We start from the raw sequence: 22,181 nt of genomic DNA, 5'->3' as shown, positions 1-22,181 counted from the left end.
CCGCAAACAGCACACCTATAGAACAGGCCAAACATCCGCGTTTCAAGACAAATTTCTTTCCATTTGAATAAATAAAGGGACATTTAATATATATTCGTCAATTTTCTTTCAATTTTTGGTAGTATTATAATTTAAGTTTAATTATTATTCTATGCTTAGGACAGAAACTGAATTTAAGGCCGACTTAAGCTTCCACACGATCACATTTCATTTACGATCTTTAAATATGAAAAAGGTTACAAAATATCTTGAACGCTGAATTTAAAGAGCTTTAAATATTTATGTTTAAAAAAATTCAAGTAAGCTCAATTAGATATATCTCATCGTTGCAAATACATCATTTATCGATGTAGGCCTATTGCGTACGTAACCCTCTAGTAGTCAGAAAGGCAATTAAAGTCTGGTATCTGAACTAAACGTTTCTACCTTGGTCTGTTATATCGTAGAACGTCAATAAACATGGAATTTGTTGAAGTATTTGCTGATTACTCTGCTGCGATGTGATATCTTTTTGAGGTCATATTTAAATGTGAGCTTAACACGCCCTTTATCTTAATAATTCCAATGTTTTTGCATTGGTGTACGCAATGGAAATGATCGTAATTTATTAGGAATTTAGTAATCACTGAGTGCTGTGTGGATGCTTTGCTTGAGAAGTGAACTGGTTTAGAGACTGAATTAGTTATAGCTGTGAAACCATGAGTGCTACCACTGGGAATTACTTAGAGTCTTTAGACAGGATTTCCAAGGACACCCCGTGCAGACTTTGCTTGAAGAAAAATGATTATTATTATAACATATTCACTTCAATTGTAGCAAGCCAGATAACTGTAGAGGATGCCTTATATGATTTAGTCGACTTAAAAGTAAGTGGCGGGTTACATGTTATCGATTTCCTCACCTCTTGTTTTATTCCGTTCTATGAGTACATATTTTCCTTGGTACGTCTGAAATCTCTTGCATATGTTTTCATTCCTTTCTTAGGTTGCTGTGGGAGATGGCCTGCCTGCCACTTTATGTCCATTGTGCTTGAAAAAGATCATCGAATTCTACGATTTCAAAAATATTTGTCATGAATCGGACGCAGAACTGAGAAAATTTTCGTCCAGAAATTACTTCAGGGTGAGTGCTTGTCATTTTTTTCATTGGATGCCTCGTGTAACTTCCACATGATGTTAAATCGTTCTCGCAAACAGATATTAACTTGTTCGTGATTATGTACCGTGTAGCCCGGTATTAGTAGTTTTAAGTTTATATCAACGAGAATGAAAAATGTAGCAAGATGTTTGTATTTGTTGGTTGAACTGGTTATAACAGTTACTTTAAAAAGTAAATTGATTGTGTATTTGATGAAGCACTTGCTACGACGAGGTAAGTATAATGCTTTATGACTGTAGCAAACTGGTACGTGCAACGTTTGTTAAAAATCGCTTTGATTAGGCATCAAAAGTTAATGGGGTATTAAATTTGTTAATGAACAACATAAGATGGTACTAAAGGCCCTTGTGCATGATCGACTGAACAGTGAAAAGAGTCCAATGTCCCACATAGTGTTTCCGAATTAGTTAATCCTGACGAGGCATTAGTTAACTCGCATCTGGTTACTCAATGGTGAAGGGTGAAGTCGTTTTTTTATTTTGGTATAACTAAGTGTTTACAATTCAATCATAGCCGAAAAAGTGAATCATTTGAGTTCATGAATACCCAACTCAAAATAGATATCAATGATCATGAAAATTTTGTTGAATATGTTTTCGATGTATTTCTTTTGCTTTTTACCTCCTGTTTGGTTTTAAATTCCAGCACTTACAGTTTAGATAATTTATAGAATCGTACCTGCCGACTTTTAGAAGTTTATTTGCCATTTTGAAGTTGAAATGCACGAAGATATATCCAATGAAATATTTTAACAAATCGATCTAAAATGTTTATAACAGGTTAAGAAAATTTATTGTACATACCTGGCTATTTAATGTGCTTGTTCGTTGCAATGTTACAATATTAAGCATATGCATTATTTTATATTTGTAACATATCTGATTGATTTGATAACAATATTATTTGCTAAAATTATCTTTGTCAGCTGTTTATGAAATTTTTTATGTCTTCGCTCATATAAACAGTTAATTCATACAATTCTTCAATAATAATATTTTGTGTACATGATTTTGGTGCTATCAAAAATCATGTACACAAAAGTGTGTTTTTTATTTAGTGACAGTTTGGTTTTTAGTTATTACACTGTAAAAATGGGTACATTTCTATAGGTATCCTAATTTAAAGAGATGTTTTTCAATGTAAAATACTATTTTTTATGTATTGAGATGTTTTTCCCATGTAAGAATTGTAATAATTGTGGCTGGGGATATTAAACACTGTATTGCTTTTTAAATCGGTAGGGGTTATTACAATACGGTTCATGGTTAAAGGTCTGTTTACTCCATGAATTTACCCGTGCTAGTTATTGTCTAAATAAATGAATCCAGAAATGTACACAAGAATGCATTGTGTAACACACCCAACTTGTGTGAATGCATGAATAGAACATTGAACCTGTCTGATTTGATCCTTGCATTCATTATTCATGCATTCACACATTAAGTTGCATATGTTATTGTTTGGTGTAAACAGGCCTTAAAAGTATGAGGTGATGATTTTGATTCTCATGATATATTTTTTCGGTCAACTTTTTTGAAAATGCTTATTATTTGTACAGATATTTTTTTTGCAAATAGCTTCATGGCATAGGGAATGGGATGTATTTCATTTTATTGATCTATTTTGTTCTATGAATTTGAAGTGCATGGAAAAATTGTTGGAGTAGAGATTGGAATGAACTACTTGAATGGGAAGGTCTTCTTTTCTTGTATATTTTTGGGATATCTTGCATTTTAATTTTAATGGCTGTCTTTCCAAAATCACCACCAGGTTATGACACGCACAATAAAAACTGTAGAAAGCAGCTTTCCTGAGGCCATAATATTATACTCTGTTGTGTATGAGTGTGTTACTTTGCTTTGTGCAATATTTCTTCAGCAGACGCTCGCTCGTTGGCATGTATTTTTGCATTGCACGATTCGTTGTCTCTTCTTGAAAGATGCAACCCATGAAGCACTGGCTTAGAATTCAAATCCTGGAGATATGTGCTGAAATCACCCTGAAATAGCCTATTCTTGTAAAGTCGGCATCATCACCTGTTCATTCCTGTTCCTGGCTCCACAAAGCGATCGTATACCCATCTGTCGATCATTTCAAGCTTGTCAATTTTCATTCTCCCTGATCTTATATCTTTCTCCCACATGGAACGTGGGTAACTCTTCAGAGACAGTACGTTTAAAATCTTTTGCTCTTGAAATAAGTTCCCTTCATTTTGATGCCAGCACCACAGTTTTACCACTCCTGCTTGGATGAATCTTGGCGACATAAATGTCAATATAGGGCTTATTCTCAAGAAGCAGTCAAGTAAAAAATGTGAAACGTATGAAATCAACTAATTTGAAGAAGATGGAACAGATTACAAAAATGGAGGTGGCAGACTGGAAAAAATTTACTCTCTCCGAGTCTCGAACCCTGGTCTTTCAAAATGGAAGTGTGGTGGGCTACCCCTTGGCCAAACTGGCATTGAAACAATGAGCCAAATTATTTAATTAAAATCAATGTGATCGTATTTTTAAATTTTAAATGCTTTTTTCCCTCAAACACTGGCTTATATGGACAAAACCCTTCAACAGTATTCATATCTAAGTGTCTACTTTCAAATAAAAAAAGTTTCATCTTCTTTCTTGACATCACTTGCACAACGTCTCCATGAGACTATAAAAGATACTTAATGGTGATATCAGGTTGCCTCAGGGGATCCCATTTTTTATTTGAAATCAATTATCTATGCTTTCATTAAACAGCCATAGTAGACATTAACATAAAATATTTTTTACAAATATACTTTCCTCAAAATTGTAATCTGCATTGTTATCTCCTATTTATCTTAACGGATTTTAATCATTAACTTCAGTTTTATACAGTTATAAGAAGTGATATAGCTTCAATTGAGCAAAGTGTATTTGAGTAATGTAAAGGAACTCTACTTGATTCATTTCATTAGAGAAACCTAAGAAACGTAATGTTGTATCCATATAAGGATACATTAGTAACGATTTTTTAAATGAATTAAACGCTCTCATGAGTAGATCTGTGTATGAAACTAGGAACTGTTTTATGGTCTTTATCCAAATCATTATGTTCATTGGTAGTTTCATTGTTCCTTGAAGGAGTTATTGTTGTTTATAATAAATTTTTTTGCTTTTAAAAGTTTTTTTTAATAATGGGACTTACCCTTGATCAATGTTATCCTGTCAGGTTCTTAAGTTTAACAATGTCAGTACAATTATTTTTCAAAATTTGAGTTTTTTTAATATTTCTTTACTGTAACCATCACTTAAGACACGTGAATATCGCAAAAGCGATATGGATGCGATGTGCGCAAATGAATGCAAGATAGATGTGGTGACTGGACTTTCATGATATTTTACGCAAATTTGCTTTTTAGACGGCAAAATTCATACCTTATGTGCCAAGCTCAGTTTGAATGCTCTGCCGACACTTACCGCTTAAAACATGTGAGCCACTTGCCAGCTGCTAGTTGGCTGGGACTCTACATGGCCGCAAACTACAAGTGGGCATGGGCAAGCTACATGTCCGCCACTATATGTCTCGTTCCATAATTTATTATTGTTTTACTACATAATTATTTAAAATATTCTGTAATTTGTCATATAACTGTGTTTCACTACATTTTATCATCATCTACCTCATTATGAAAATAAAAAATAGATGCTACAAAATGCGATAAACTGTTATTGAAAGTGCAATAAAATAAAAATGAAAGTGCCATTTTCACGCGATGTCAGTTTTAAGTATAATAATAGTATAATAATTATTTGAAGAGTTATCCTGTTTTTTTTAAAAATGGTTTATGCATAGGAGATGATTTTTCATCTCCTATGCATAAACTCCATCCTTCAGTTGGTCAACTTAAGTAATTCTACAATTATTGTATAATTACTATTGCTATTCTCATTTAAGCATATCCTAGCTTCACAAAACTGCTTATCTTCTGTCAGAAATATCAAACGCCACATGGAGTAAGCCTATGTTGATCGGTGCCTATTCTATTAAGAAGCTAAATGTCTTCATTTTGGACCCCATATTTTTTTAGGTATGACAAGAAGCTAAATGTCTTCATTTTGGACCCCATATTTTTTTAGGTATGACATGTTTAGATGTATATCGAGGTCATCAACAAAATAAATACATTCCTCTTCAGTTTCTAAGACACCGCTGTGTAAAATTATTAGTTAGTGATTTTATCCTTATAAACGCAACTTCTCAGACTATTATTGCAGAAGCAAATTCAGCATTAAAAAATTCCTTTTTTTTTGTTCATTTAACAATGATGATTGTTACCCTAAATCTTTATTTTAAGTACAAGCTTGTAACTTAAAAAAAAGGAAGTTAGGATACTTTGCATGAACATGATATTCCAGGGGTAACATGAATTTTCTGTGAATGGGACGATTTGAAGGCCTTATCCTGGCTCCAAGGATTTTGTGATAAAGCCATAATATGAGCAGAGTTTCAAAAAGCTTTAGCTCCACCTGGCAAGGTCACCATGTGCCACAATTTGTGACGCTTAGTGGACTGCATTTCCTGATCCATTTGTCTTTTCCAGTATGACCTATCTGGGCCAGCCAAGGCCTCATCGACTGAAATAGGATCCTTGCCACTAAAAAAACTATCCGAAGCTAAAATGAAGGTACAAAGTCAGGGTAAAGTTTAGGGGTCCTATTTCTTAAAGGGTATTTTCTCTCCCTCTCAATACTGGATTCCCTGGCTTCAATGGATTCACCACAATTTTCAATACCAAGGAAATCGTTATTGGAGTCTACTTCCCCATCCAAAACACAACCTTGACTTTCTGTCATTGGTCCTTTCATTCTACTCTCATTAAACCCAATTTACATAACATTATTTAAAGGCAAACTAGATTCATTCCTAGGAAAAAGTGATAAAAAATGGTGCACTGCATCATTCTTACCCTTATTGGATACACTTTCATCCCTTACATTAGGCCTCGCATATTTTTCTAAGAAATCATTTTTTGCCTTCTTGACTCTGGAGGGATTATTTTGATCAATTTGTCTATAACCTTTTCTTGTTTCACAATACCCAACAAAATTAACCTTTTCTCCTTAGCATCCCACTTACTTCTTTTCTGATCAGGAACATGATCGTATGCAGGACACCGAAAAACCCTTAAATGTTTCAATGGTGACATTTTTCCTCCCCACAAGTCTTGTGGAGTCTTACCTTGAATAGCTGTATGTGGTACTGGGTTTTTAATGTAGACTGCAGTGTTACAGGTCTCCGTCCAATAACCCTTTGGTAAGCCTGTATCAAACAACGTGCATCTATTCATTACACATATTGTGCGATTAGAACGTTCTGCCACACCATTCTGTTCAGGGGTATATGGGGTGCTAGTATGATGCTCTATTCCATGTACCCATAAAAAAGATTAAAACATTGATTAGGAAATTCAAGACCATTGTCAGATCTTACAGCCTTAATCCTTTTATCAGTCCTGTTCTCAGCCCAAGCTTTAAATTCATTGAATCTATCAAATGTTTGACTTGGATTTCAAAAAATAACAAAATGGCTCCCTGGAATAATCATCAACGAGCACAAACATGAATTTTGACCCACCAACTGAGACATCACTCATTCGACCATAGAGATCCATATCTACCAGACCCAAAACTTGATTAACAGGTATGCTGACACCACTCCATTTTTATATGAAAGCATAGACAGTATGTTTGACATTCTTTTTTTACTTTAGAGCATCCCATTTATGTATTTTTAAGGAGATACGTGTTTTTTCACTGTTACTTTTTCAGCAGAGTTTTGAAGGAGGAGAGGCAGCTGATGACAATTCCGGGCCTTCTGCGGAGACTAAGGGCTGCATTCAAGGTGTAATTGAACACATTTCACAGCTCACATGCTCAGCCCAAACCACTGAAATATACCTTCCTGTGCCAGACTTGGTATTGCCCAGGGACAATGAGTTGGTAAGTTATGTTCTCATAAACAGTGAAACCTGATTTGAACCACCTTCATTTGTACAAATTTCTTGGTTCTATAAGGAAGAGGGTATGTCTGTCATAAATATAAGTATATTCACGGGAAGTCACTCACAGTTATGCAACCGTCAGTTGAGGGCTTTACCAGTTGCATCGTATGAGGCAGAAAGCTGACTCACTAATATTTTTCAGTCAATATCACTTGTAGAACACCGGAAATATTCTGATAGAAATTGCACGTACCTGATGAAGTAGACTTGTTGATAACTGTGTGAAATGTCTGTTCAATCCATTTGTCTTGGTTATAACTGGGATGTGTCTCATTATTGCCCTCTTTTTGTTTTAACCCATCTTCCTCCTTTAATTCAATGAAGTATCCAGCTTGTTGTGGCACCTCTTTATTAGCCTGGGTAAGGAAAAGATGAAAACAATTCAATGTACAGTGGAACCTCGATCTATCGTTCCAGCTGTTTTTGCCTCTGCTGTAAGTGGCCAAGACTCTTATTCAAACCGCACGCTCTTTGTGACATAACTCCCCCTCCCTTGTTGAGCATTGATATTCTGGAGTTTGATCTGTGAGTGGCAAGAATATCATTAGTACATTGGCCAGCTGGAGTGGTGTTAAGGAGAAGAGGATTTTTTTATCATCGAATGAGATAATTATCATTTTTTCTTTAATTGAGTGAAGCCCATTACTATCTTCCAGTTTCAAGTGAAAGATGAGAATGAAGGGAATTATCCTGAGCTGTACACATCAGATCCCACAGGAACTTCCACTGATATCCCAGACCCATTGGCCGGTGATGACTTGGTGAGTGTACTCTTGCCTTGTACAGTACTGTTTTTCCCCTTATTGAACTTGCGTAGTTGTGTTTTTCAACACACAGTGTCATTTCTTTGTGGAATATTACCAGCACTTCACAGCAGAAACGTAAAGCATTCTCCCTCACTTGATCAATAATGATCAACTACAGAATATATTTCATGAATGAATCATTAAAATTGAATGATTTATTGTAATGAACAGTTTTTCTGTTTTTTGCTAAACTAACAGCTCACATTTGTATACTGAGCAAGTGAGTGCACTGTCATCACATCACTGAGAAGTCATTATTTTTATGATCATAGAAACACAGTTTTTACTTCCGATCACCACAGAGCAGAAGGGGGGTAAAGAATTGAGAGTTTTACTGAGTACTGTTAAATTTGATACTGTCTGACAGAATTACCATGATGTCATTACTGCTCTTGAAATTAGAGAATCGGTATTAAGTCCATGGCAATTTTATTTCTATCTTATCATCTTTCCTTCAGGACCGGCTACAACACACTATAGTAACTGGGTCATGTTCTTTGATGGCACCATATGGAGTCCCACAAGGGAGTGTCCTCGGACCTTTACTGTTTGCTTTTTACATAGATGATCTGGTTAACATAGTCTCCTCCACCAATTGTAAAATATTAATATACACGGATGACTGCAGAAATTTTAAACAGATTGATTCCCCAAGAGAATGCCTTGCTCTGCAGAAGGCTCTTGATGCCATAGACCAATGGTCTGAGATTTGGAGTCTGAAAATTAATCCAGCCAAGTCTACAATCCTACCATTCACCCTACGAAAGTCTATCCTGAGTATTAATTACCGATTATCTGGAAATCAAATTCCTTCAGTCACCTCTTAGAAGGATTTAGCGGTTATGTTTTACTCTAATCTGCTCTTCCGTGAACATTTAAAATCCATTTCCACCCATGCTATGTCATTGGTGGGAATGATGTATTGCCACAGTGAGGTGTTGGATTTGATTACTCTACGCACCTTCTTCCTTTCCTGTGTCTCTTCGTTCCTAGATTACTGCAGTCAAATCTGGTCTACGACCCCACCTTCTTCATTATAGCTCATAGAACGCACTTTGAATTTTTTCCTTTCTAATGTCCGCTACCGCCACTTGCCTTTTCGTAACTTCTCCCTCAATAAGATTGAATCCTCTCTTGGCATTGCTACTTTAGCTGATCACCATATCCTCAATGTCCAGAGACTCTTCTTAAATATCACTTATGACAAATACAGATCATCTGACCTTTCTTTTTTTGCGCCTCGTGTTCCTTCACGAACGACGAGGTCGAGTGACCTATTTCACTGTTTCACCCCCTGCCTTTCTGTTTCTAAACTTTCTTTTCTATTCAGACTTCCTTTTTCCATTAACTCCTATGCTAAATGTTATGTTCCAAATTTTGATCCTTTTTTTCATCCATCTTGCACCATCACTATCATAATTTTTCCCTATTCCTTACACCACCCGATGAAATTTACAATTCTTTGTTATTTTTTTGTTAATACTGTTGAATATTTTTTTGTTCATTATTGGTTACATTGCTTCATATTATTAAATTTTTTCTCCTGTTATTTTAGTCCTCTGTAATTGGCCTCGTGCTGTTTTTGGACTGGATTAAATAAATAAATCATGATGCAGCTGCTAGCCAGATCCCATAAAATAACTCATTCCTTATGAGAGATTGATGTTCACAGGATCGAGAATATTTGTATTTTTTGCTGGAAGTGAACAGGAATTTATAACAAGGACTACGGATTTGTCCTGCTTTACCATTTTTGAATGGGGTGTTGGAGGATAGCAGTGCAAGTAGATTGCAAAAAGACCAACTGTAAGTGACATAAACTGATTTTCATTTACTTTGACTCAATTTTCTGCTGCAGCTCATAGTCTCTAAACCCTTCCACTGTTAATGTAATATTCATATTTTGCTTATTCTTAGATTTTTATAATATTTTTAGAAATCAGTGTTCTTTGCTTTGCTCCTTTTTTAAAATAAGTTATAATGAAAGAGGAATTCCACAATTTTAAGAGCTACTCACTCTCAAGATTATCCCAATAAAGATGTGCCTTCGTCTTTCCAACAATTTCATTAGATTGTTTTGAAGGAATGAGAACTTAATTGGCCAAATGTTGTTGGTTGATTAAGTAAATATATTTTCTACAAAGAGGCCAGAATAGTTCATCAGGGATTATGTTCTTGTTTACTACAGAAATCCTGTATTTCAAGCTTCATTCATGATCACTTTTGCTTGTGCACCAATGGATTAAAATGTGTATCAAAGTGTGTTCCTCTTTCCAATAGAGTGATCCATTAACGTACAAGGGCTCTTCTGTAAAAAATGATGAGATTAGCGATGATGAAGAAGGATATGTGGTGAATGATTGCTCTGATGCTGCCACAAGTAAACAGATGCATCAAGACTCTTCTAATCAGGTAATACTATTTATGTAGAATTTATTGTCTGTGGAACCTGAATTGCATATGAACTATGTTGTCATCATAAATCCATATTCATTAAAATTCTTTTCATAGATTCCTCAATTCTTGTCTCACATCTGCTTATTTTTTCATGTGTATGTTCTTCCTTTTGTCTATCCTTAATAACCTGACATATAAAATACATTTACAGCCATTTTTCCCCTTCTTTCTGTCCACCTCTCCTCCTCTTTGTCTGTCGATTGTTCTTGTAAGGTCATATCTCATGATATGGCCGATTAAGTTAAGGTTTTTGGAAGACATCTTTTCTCCCACTCCTTCATGCCTACTTGTTACTTAGTGAAAGTTTGTATCGTCAACATTCTTTGGGAGCAACACATTTCCAAAGCTTCCCCTTTTGACTTCTCTGCAGTTGTCAAATTTGAAACCTTACTACCATTTATAAATATGTTCCATATGTAGTGTCTGATGAATTTTTTCCTTACTTCTGTATTTTTGTTCTCAGCTTTGAGGGAATTTTTATTTTTTGTGGAATGCTTTCTGTGCCTGTACTATTCTACTATTTCTTTCTCGCTTCATCCATCACTGGTTTTTATGCTTCCTGTAGTATAACACATCAGTCAGTTTTCAAGGTTATGAGAAGTGAAAATGACAGTGATGAAACCATGGTCAGTAGTGGAGTTATACTTTAAAGTGGTGAGGTTATCATTTGTTTTTTATACTTATCATGGATATATTTTCATTTACACCTGAAACAATTTAACATCCTTGAAAGCACTGTTGTATACCTTTTGAGCAAATACGTTGTTAAGGATTCAGTTATTTCTGCTAAAACTAATGACATTCCACTTCAATATACATTATAAACTTTTTATTTAGTCCCTGGAAGTAAAAACACCTCAAGTACCTCTAGTTGGGGAAAATAAACCTTCATATTTTCCCATTGATATAAAGCATCTTTTGTCCTATAAGGAGTTATTTTATAGATAACTTTTTTCATTAACTTGGAATTGCCTCCCATTATATCTAGTCTGAGTAACTTATTTTTATATGTCACAATGTTTGATATACTCACTTATAAACCAAAACAATGGAAATTATTCTCCTGTATTGACCATATTAATTTTTCATGAATGTGTGTTATTAAATTTGTGCTCTGAATAGAATGCCCTATTACAAATAGTATTACATCTGGAGTTTTACATTTCCAGAAACCATTGCCCTGAGATTCATTACGTGGCTTTTGAAGGGGCGTGCAATGCAAAGAAGAGGTTTTAAGTCTGTAATAAAGTAGTAAATTTAATGAACATAAGCATAAACATTATAAAATCTTGATATTACTCACTTTGAGGATTCTTGTAGGGTAGCATGGATGAAGTATCCATCTTTAATGAACTTTAATTTTATTTGTGAGATAAATTCTCAAAAGCATTTCTTTCTTTTGTATCTCAACCATCTATGATGATGATTTGGCATTATGTGTCAGCCCATAACCTTAACTGCTTCCCAAGGGGAAAAGGTGGAAACTCAGGGCACAGGAGCCATGGTGGAAGATGTGGAGTGGACACTGATTGGGGCAAAGAAGGAACCATCTCTGGAAGAGAATGCCCAGGTATGTATAGAATTCTTGTTATGGAATTAAATTAACCCTTTTACTGCCAGCAGGTCGATATATCGGCTCTCTCTGTTTGAGAAAAAACTGCAGGGGGCCGATTTATTTGCCCGAATCATTTCACTTCTTTTTTGTGATTGTGGCCTTTTCCATGGCTGTAATTTTTATAAACCTCCATAATGTATCTATGGTTATTAGATGTAATTATATCTTAAGGATTGGAAAAAAAGGCTAGATGTATTAAATAAAATTAACCCTCGAACGCCCAGAGATTTTTTTTCGTATAAATGTATTAATTTTGAGTCATTTCTATTTAAATAGACTTCATGCGATGGAATACATAGAATTTTTAATGATTAATAACATTATTTTGTCATAAATATGGGTTGCGTATACGCAACCGTGGGCGTTCCCCATGTCAGCGAGTGTCAAACGCCATAATCTAAAATAGGCAGCATATACCAGTTGTAAATATTTATTTTTTATTAAATAAATTTGAACCATACAAACTAATTGCAGCATTTATATATATATATATATTTGTGCCACAAATATTTTCAAATTGTTCATAAAATAAACCAGTAATTAATTCTAATGGTACAAAATACATATAATTTCTAAGAACTCTTCACAAAAAGGTGGTACTTTTCAAAACAATACACGCACAAACCGACATTGCACTTCTTGCAAGATGTTTGACATATTGTCTTACAAAATTCTCCTGCACATTTACGTCTTCTCTTATCACTATTCACGATTACAAAATGGCCAATCGAGTCAAATCGCAGTTCTTCTGTAGCGGCTCTATTTCTTACATTCCCTCGTTTTCCTTTCTGGCAAGGCTGGACATATTTCAGAAGGTAATGTTGGACAATGCTTCTCCTAAATTGAACTTGCGTCAAAGCCTGCCCTGAATGCCGCATTGAAACCCATGCATTCTGGACCGCAGCATCAATGATCCAAGTTAGAATTGGCCAGTACCATTTTTTCCCTCTGATAGCGATTCGGCAATTGCTTATATTATCGTCCATTCTATCAGTCCCTCCCATGAAAGTATTGTACTCTCGAATCATGTGTGGCCGTTGTATTGCAATGCGTTTACCAAGTTTTTTGCACCAGCGTTTCACTTTTTCTGCAGGGTGAATACCATGGCACGTTGAAGCAACAGTAACAATTGAATTATCTACCCACTTGCACACGATTACGCCCGAGTTTGTCTCACAACGATATGCATAACTTCCCCGAATCATCGTTTTCATTTCACCCTTGGATGGTAATGGGCAGTCTTTAGGGATTCTATTTTCTCTTAGAGTTCCCGTACCACCTTATCCCCGGTTTTTTAGTTTTTGTAGGAGAGGAACACTAGTAAAAAGGTTGTCAAAATATAGACTAATAGGCAGGCCTTTTGCTTGCTCAGATAAACGGTCTAGCATTACCATCATCGGTGCAGCACATTTCCCAAACTCTGTTTCATATTCATTATTCCCAAAAGGATTCTTACCTTGATACACATCGAAATCAATTAGATAGCCAGTTTTTGTATTCAGACACCACATCTTGTACCCGAAACGGATAGGTTTTCCGCGAATAAATTGCTTACAAGAATGTCGGCCATAATATGCAATCATGCTCTCGTCATAATCAATTTCTCGTACCGGTCTAAAATGTTTGCGGCAATTTAGGCTAAACTTCTCTAGAATAGGGCGCAATTTCCACATTTTGTCACCTGTAATTGGACTATTGTTATCCGCACAATGCAGGAATCTACATATTTCTAGGAAGCGATTACGTCGCATAGTCCCAGCAACCATTTCACAATGGGTATCACCGCTTTCTTCCCAAAACATTCTCTTGTTGGGTAAATGTTGATAACTCGAAAGCAAAAGAATTCCAAGATAAACTTTGAGCTCATCTTTCTCGATATTTTGATGTGGCAAATTTAGGAAGAGCGCATATTTATTGCTCTCGGTCACTAAATGTTCCAAAATATCACTATCAAAAAATAATTCAAACATTTCTACGCATGATTTATTACTAAACTCAGAGTAATTTTGTTCCGGAAAAGGGGGCAGGAAATAACTTGTCTTTTTCCTCCCAAACAACGTCCTCTTGATTATGAACACATTTTCTTTTCTTTTTGTAAATGTTTCTTCTGTCACTCAAAGACAAATTATGTGCAGTAGTTGACTCACTCGGCGTTGCGGATGTGTAATTCTGCTCTCCACAAAAGACGGCAGGCACAGTCCCAATATCAGGTAAAAGGTTGCCAGATATCCTGCGGAAAACAACCTCAGCACCTGCACCCAATTGTCGACCAGATAAATTGTCAACTTTGCCGGCGTCATCTTCTTCTGCGGAATCTTCATCAGACGCGATGTTTCATTCCGGTGGTTCTATGTAAATGGCATCTAAATCACCATCAATATCATCAGCTTCAAGGATATCAAGAGCTTCTTTCAATGTAATATCACTGAAATTTATAATTAATGCATAATGATACTCGTCTTTGTCTTTAATAATGCAAATCAATAATACTCATTTTTCAAAAGATCATAAGAAATGTATGAAGTAAATAATCCATCAATAATTGGGGAGAACCTATAAATAATTTACTTCCCAATATATGCACAAAAATATTTCTTTGTTGTGTTAAACATTTAAACAAATATATACATCATAGCTGTGAAACTTATATTAAAAACTGCACGATGACATAATAATTTAAAAAATCGCCGATATTTGAGAAAAATTCTAATCGCTACCATTACCGCCCGTGGTTGCGTATACGCAACCGCATGAATCAAGACCAATTATTTTGAACATATAGTCATTAATTTGCCAAAAAATGATATAGTTAGTATCATTATAGTATCTGTCAACAAAGTATTGCAAAATATGTGCCGGAAAATACAAGGAATAAAAATTAGACTTCTACTTACACGAAGCGTACATCCATATTGAGCGTAGACTGCACCGCGAGCTATGTCTGCCACCTTTTCTGCCGTGTGCTCGACTGGTTGCCGAAAGAAATCATTGGAACATGTAGATAGAACACTTACGCACAATGTAGTAGTTTCATTAGCCGATAAGAATTACGTTGTGGCGTCAGGGACTGTATTCGCGACATTGTAACTTCGGTTGCATATACGCAACCGTGGGCGCTCGAGGGTTAAGTAGGTGAAATATTTTTAAATCTGAAATGTTGCTGAATCTGGAAAAGAGCCTTGGAAGTCTCTGTACATCCCACTTGAAATGGGCTGGCAGTAAAAGGTTTAATGGATGAAGGAGATAGTAGGTAAAAATCTAAACATTTATAATTGTAAATGATAGGACGTTTTGCTTTCTGCACAGCTTTAAAGGTTTTTTATTCGATTCAGAGTTACTAATTACTCGAACAAGGTTTCTTATCTTAAAACAAGCTGTCTTTCCTTTTTATGTTGTACATGTGTGTTGTTGTTTTCTTTTCTTATGTTTAACTATGTAAAATACTGGGACCAATAAACTAAACCTTATTAGCCCTTCTGCGGGCACATGGGGCACCTTGGTGGCGGATAATGTGTCATGCGTATGCTGTCATTCATGTGATGACATAAAATACCTGTGATATTCAGAATCTACCAATCATATAGGAGTCAAATGCCTCACATAGATGCTTGTTAGTAACCGGCACATTTTAGCATTAAATAGTGCACAAAAGGAAGTGGGCGTGTATGGGCTACGAGCAAACAGTGTAGGCCATGTTTATACTACTTTTATTGGTACTTTGGCTAGTTGCCTACTTTCATGCCTTCACTGCAAGGGAGGGGCGTGGGGGTGCAAGCGACCTGAAGCTCTAGCGTTACGAGTGGCAATGCTCAACTCTTTTCCCTGCAGTGAGCTGTCCTCCTTCAATGTAGGAGCGTAGATTCCCAGTGGGGCTGTTTATTGAAAGTACAGTGACTTTTCCGCAGGATTCCCTTTCCTTTGGCTAGGCTTATGCACTGGTGTTAACTGGCAGGGTAACCCATTCCATTCAAACTTTCTAATGACTGAAGCAAGTATTCTTATCTCAAAAGAAGCCGTTTTTATTCCCACTTATGTTTTATACATGCATTGTAGTGAACTTGCCTTATATTTTACGGTAAATCCTAGTACTAATAAATCATATCTCATCAAGTAAATCAGATTTTAGATTCAAATCTAACTTTTGATATTTTAATATGTTGGAAGCTGTCCACGAATCACCCCAATATGGGGTTACATAACCCATGGTGTAATGAAGAAATGCAGTTCATCATTTACTGGTGTATTTTGTTCCCTAATAAATGGTCTCCCTTCATGTAGGAGAGTGTACTCCAATAGAATGTCCACACGGGTGCCAGGTCAAAATCGGGGTTAAGGAAGTCCAAAAGGTGCAAAGTCAATGTACAGGAAGCGATCAAGGGAGGCAATGTGCAAGGTTACTGGTCGAAGTACAAATGCAAAGTGATGGATTACCAGCTTTGCTGGGGGTGGGGGAGTAGGTCTACCAAGCAAAGGATGAGTCATGCCATGCACATGTGACGTACGGTCATGACTAATTTTGTACTGTTCTTTCCGATAACATGCTTGGCTTTTCCCACTACCCATTACCTGCATCATTAGTGTGCTGGGTCATAACTCATCTTCTACTGTTTTTTCCGATAATATGCTTGGCTATTGCCACTACTCACTACCCGTATCATCAGTGCGCTGCCCACCCAAGAATACAGCCCTAAAGATAACATTAAATTATGGCTTCATCTCGGATAAACCACCCTTGATCTATGACTTGAGGTTTTCCAGTGATGATTGTCAATAAAACTCTCTTGTGGATTCCAGCCAGTATAGCCCGAGAGAGTTTTGTCAGCAAACTGCTGTCATTTTTGGGGATAAAAAATTAAGTTGACGTATTCCGGATTAGCAATAAATAACCATGATTGAGTGCTAATGCATATTTTATTAATACTCATTAAATATTTTCACCAATCGAAGTTGCCCTTTATACTGAAATCTGTATCTTTATCGATTTTTTAATGCCACAACTTTCTTTAAGGGTCTTGCGGGTATTTTAAATGGCAGAAGACTTCCTGCTCATATTGCATCAAGTCGATCCTAATAATGCATCAGCGTAAGTGCATCAATGTCTTGATGCAATTTCGGAACAGCTGCATCAAGGTCATGCGTTGATGCGTGAGTCGGAACGCCCCCTTGGTATTGCAACCCAGAAAACGTGTGCATTGTGGTGTTTAATTGTTTTTATGAGGTTAAAGTACTAATCAAATATTGAGAAATGGAATAATAGCCAAAAATAAAATGATATCTACTTTTTTAAATTAAATAACCGTAGCATAAGTGAGGAATATTTAACTAGTTAAACAAATTGGATAGAAATTAAAATTCGAGCTTAATATGTGGATCACGAGCTTGCTTCATCAACAGTACGAAAACAATAATAAGTGATACAACCCCCAATGAAAATTTTGTATAGAACGTATACAGGATTTCCTGTTTAAAACTCTATACAATTTGCGTACAAAATGTGTACATTGTCCACAAGTTTGGCTTTACACAATTGTATACAATTTACACATTTTCATGCATTGTATAAAATTGTATGCAATGTACATATAAAATTGTATACAATGTACACAGTTTTGTTTCTAACCTTCTATGTTAAAATAGCAGATCAAGATATTTTTTGGATTGTGAGAATATGATGTGCAAAGTCCATATCCTGTATTCCAGATAGCAACAGCTGTTAGCAGATGTTTCCATAATGATCAAAACTTCTGAAATGAGGAGATGAAATTTCATGGACCGATTGCAAAAATCTATGATTGGTGTATAGATGAGAGGAAGGAAGCACTTATAGTTCATACATCCTTTTTATTATTAAAGATACCATCTGAGTGACATAATACGGACAGATATTATGCCAGATAAAATTCAAGCAATTGACAATTCTGCCGGTGAATTTTGGAACATGCCTTGATTGGAGGCCTTCTATATCTATGGGCCTCTAGCGGTAGACGTGAAAACTAACATTCAGCGAAAGCAAACCAATCTTTGCTTGCTTGATCTTATTTAGTATACCAAGGGTGCGGTCGGTTGAATGCTACCAATGCTTCGTAGCGCCACGACAAGCTCCCAGGCAGTCCGTTATTTGCTACGGAGCGCTACAGGTTAAGGTGTGACATCACAGAAAACGTCACACCCGTTTCCCGCCTTGCTCCAGACGCTCCCCTGAAAACTTGGGTTAGCGGAGGAGCGAGTCATTTTTTGGCGGAAATTCGAAGGGAATTCACTGAGGCAATGGAGAGCTTACTAACATTGCAGTTGTTGAACGAAGAATGTGGACGCCTTCTTTCTCTAAATGTGACTGCAAAGTAACGGAGTAGACTCACATAGTAAATAGATGTAAATTTAATAGTGATTTAAATAAATATATAGTAAGCACTGTATCTCAGCAGATATTCTCGTATCTCCCCCAAAATGAACTCAAATGTCTCTGGAAGCAACCTTTACATTCAAAAGGCAACAAAAAATTATTAAAAGAGACATGTACTATAAGAAAGGATTGGTAGAACATATATCGACACATCAACTCATGCCATAAATTAAAATCTGAAGAGAAATAGGATAAAAATGGAATGGATTAATGTTTTATAATAGTTTTTAGCCATAATAAGTTAATATGTTTCAAGTGAGAAAACAGTGGAGTACCTACTTTTTCCTTTACTAGGGTAATGAGTTTCAATTAGAAGGGGTAGGCACGGGTAGGTGTGAGAAATACGGTTCAAAGTTTCTTGCTTTACTTTGTGGAACCTCGATGCTGGAAAATAAAATTCATTTAAATGGTATTCGAACATATTTATTAATATTCAATGACCATAATTGCCTAAATTTGCATTTAAAACCATCTCTTCAATTTCATAATCCCAGTTTGCATGCTCTCGTTCATTTCCGCCATTTTGACCTTGCTCCTGACCGGTCCAAAAAGAAATTCTCGTAGTGCCTGTAGCGCCTATGCACGGGAGCTCCGGAGCACTTCCGTTGGTAGCGTCTGGCAGCGAAAGTAGCATTCATTGGACCGCACCCCAAGTACCATCCTGCCTAATTTGGTTTCAGCAGCTATTTAGCTTTTGAGTTATTGTTAAGAGATACATGTCAATTTTTATGCAAATGCCAGGATATCACATTGAAAATCCTTTTTCATCAATATTAAGAGTATGCTTCAATTGTTGACTTTGAAGGAGGTGAATAGTTTATCACAGTTACTTTCTCCACAGAGTATCCAAGGGGGTGATGCAGCTGATGACGAGTTGGGGACTCCTGCTGACACAAAAGACTTCATTCAAGATGTGATGCAAGGCACCTCTCATCTCACTTGCTCAGTCCAAAGGACTGAAATATACATTCCTGTGGAAGACTCCCAACAACCCGGAGGTAATATGTTGGTAAGTTTTATTCTCATCCACCGTGAAACCTGAGTTTAGTGACCCTAAGTTGTAGATATTTACTCGGTAGTAATAAGAAAGTGGCTTTGCCCATTGTGAATGCATGCTTTTCTATGGGAAGTCACCTTCACTTGTGTGACTAGAGAGATCAGATGCCATGAGGTGAAAAAAGAGGACGGCACCCTATTGAAAAAGGGATAAGAGGAAAAGTAGGCCGCTTGAAAAATAACGTCAATTTTATTAGTTGGATCAATAAAATTAATAGTGCTGTGATTTTGTATATTTTTATGTGGACCTTATTTTCTCAAGCAGTTTATGTATTTGTATCAGCTAGTTAGATATTAACCCATTTCATCCCAACGTTGCGTGAACGCAACGCAAACTTTGCGATTTTTTTTCTCCTTATTTGTTGTTGATAAGTAGTTAATATTTTAAACAAGGGTAGTTCAATGCTTTCTAAAACGTTATAAATTTTTCTACGGAAGTATTTTAATAACTTTTGTTTTTGCAATGACCTTTTCATTGATATGTAAGTCGTTATTCTAGGCTATCTTCTAAGTTTGCATATTATGTTAAATTTGAGGCACTTGATGATTATATCTCTGCAAATACAATGATGCATTTGTATTTTAGGCCATTGCAACAATTTAGGTGAATTTGACTGAGTGGTTTTTAAATTATTTAAGAATAAAGGAAGTGTTGCGTTCACGCAACGTTGGGAGAACCCCGGTAATCTAGGTAAACGATGCGCCGCGGCGGTAGTCGTTTAGATTGTTTCTTTTTGGACTGCAAAATGAAATGCTTATCAAGAAAGAATATGTTACCTTTTTATGGTGAAACGTAAGTTTTAGGCTATTGTACAGTATTTTAGTCCTAAATATACATCTACATAAGTGTTGAAGGGTCCTTACTAGGATGTTTGGCAGGTGGTGAGTTTTCGCCGAGTTGTGACTGTTAGATGTTTTTAATTTCACGTATCGAGCAAGATTAAATCAGCGTTTACTTGCGCTATAGTGGGAATTTACTGCCTCCTACACTAAAAGGTGCATAAAAACTTTGCTATAGAGTTGTCCAGAAAAATGTCCAGATTTCTGTAGGCGTCTGCAATTCCAAGATGTACTGGCATCCTAAGGTAAGAACGATCTGCTTACCACAGTTGACAAGTATGCCAAAAGCAAGTAAGTATGTGAGGGTTAGCAAATAGATCTTAAAGTCGTATTTACATGGTGTTGTTGACTAGGATTCAAAGGGAAGGTAGTGGGAGAGTAAAAAGCATAGTTAGGCTGGGCGGGGATATCCCGGCACCAATGGGTCTCCGTGCATAGCGAGGGTTGGTGAGTGAGCAAAATGAATGGAGAGATAAGAGGGATCACACTATCGCAGTATTTTCTGAGAAATTCATGGTCACTGGTAGCTGACAATAATGAGCTGGTAAGGCTCCAAATGAAGGCGCAGGCCATTTCGAAAGAATTTTTTGAGAACTATGAGTGACGATGAATGAACTGGGATTCCAAGAAAAATATCTCTTGGTATATTGACTCAGGTAAAGGGCTTTATGGGTATTACGGTATCTAGAAGGGGCAATGCTCTGTTCCACCTGCTTTTACTATATCTGTGGTTGTCTGTTAAACAATTGTTCCCTCCAAATGACCTGAACCCATATTTGCAGCCTGAGTTGCTCACTATCGCCAGTGATCATACTGCGTGAAATTCTCAGAAAATATTGCAGTAGTGTGGTATTTCTTCCGTTCTGATGTTTAGTGGTTATCACACCTTAGCTACAAAATATTACTGGAGTAAGGACGCTGATAAAGGCGTTCCTCTTGTGCGTCAAACGATGTCCCTGAAGCGTTTTGTTGAACCTAAAATGTTCATATGCCTGGTTGGTAACAGAAGCTTGGACAAGGGGGATAAGTTTTCTAAGATACGTCCATACTTTGCGAGCTCAACCAAATATTTCTACGGTTTGATGCAATTTCTCATAAATTATCTTTGGCGAGAAGATGATGCCATATTTTGGCCGCCATTCCGTTAAAATGTTTATAAGAGAAAAACTAGCAAGATTTGGGGTTAATTTGTGGAGAATGATGTCTTCCTTGGGAAAATTTTCTGTCTATGGATGACCATCTGAAAAAACTGATACCTCTTTGAGTTTAGTGGAAAGGGTTGTAGTTGGCCTGGCAAAAGTTATTGAAGTTTCAAGGTATCACTTATTGTATTTTGAATATAATTTCAAGTTATTTTTTACTGATACTTTTGTCTCAAATGGGATTTTTCCCAATTATGACTAAAGAATCCCTTGTAGTGTGAGAGATAACAGAGTCGCAAGTTGCTATCCTTGCACTCAAAAGGAACTGTCCAAGGGAAAGTAAGGTTGTTTTGATTGTATGATTGGTTAAAAGAATGCGTTATTCTTTGAGTTGGCTTGGCTTTTCAATAGGAGACACTTTGATACTTTCGAAATATAAAAATTCCTATTATTTGACTGGTTGCTTTATATTTTCTGTACTTTATAACGGTGTAACAGCCGAAACCGGTCAAATACTATAAATTTTATAAATACTTTGCAGGTGATATAAATTGTCTGTTATTGATAATATGGAGCCTTCCACCACGTACAAGCTTCAAGTTTCGATTTAGACAACTACCCTTATAGTAACTAAAATTGCCATAATATAGGACATTACGGAATGAATAGTTAG

The 22,181-nt window shown here is 36.2% G+C and overlaps 1 protein-coding gene and 1 long non-coding RNA gene across 3 annotated transcripts in view; both read left to right on the top strand.

Annotated features, from left to right (window-relative positions):
• Positions 1-827: 827 nt before the first annotated feature.
• On the top strand, positions 828-7,099 carry LOC124172522. 2 transcript variants are annotated; one of them, XR_006868177.1, is made up of 3 exons: positions 828-866; positions 985-1,122; positions 6,960-7,099. It is a non-coding gene; the product is annotated as an uncharacterized LOC124172522 (long non-coding RNA). The 2 variants fall into 2 exon arrangements; XR_006868178.1 differs by having other exon boundaries at positions 6,957-7,099.
• Positions 7,100-7,107: 8 nt separating this feature from the next.
• LOC124172517 (gastrula zinc finger protein XlCGF57.1-like) overlaps positions 7,108-22,181 on the top strand; it is a 44,061-nt gene continuing 28,987 nt past the window's right edge. The window contains exons 1-5 of the mRNA XM_046551956.1: positions 7,108-7,127; positions 7,846-7,950; positions 9,551-10,407; positions 11,897-12,022; positions 19,312-19,479. Of these exons, the coding sequence (XP_046407912.1) occupies positions 10,384-10,407; positions 11,897-12,022; positions 19,312-19,479 (318 nt within the window). The 5' untranslated portion in view covers positions 7,108-7,127; positions 7,846-7,950; positions 9,551-10,383. The remainder of the gene's footprint in view (positions 7,128-7,845; positions 7,951-9,550; positions 10,408-11,896; positions 12,023-19,311; positions 19,480-22,181) is intronic.

This window comes from Ischnura elegans, assembly GCF_921293095.1.
Source record: "Ischnura elegans chromosome 13 unlocalized genomic scaffold, ioIscEleg1.1 SUPER_13_unloc_1, whole genome shotgun sequence".
NCBI classification, from domain to species: Eukaryota; Metazoa; Arthropoda; class Insecta; order Odonata; family Coenagrionidae; genus Ischnura; species Ischnura elegans.
Note: the sequence above shows the minus strand (reverse complement) of the source record. Positions and strands in the feature narration are given on the sequence as shown.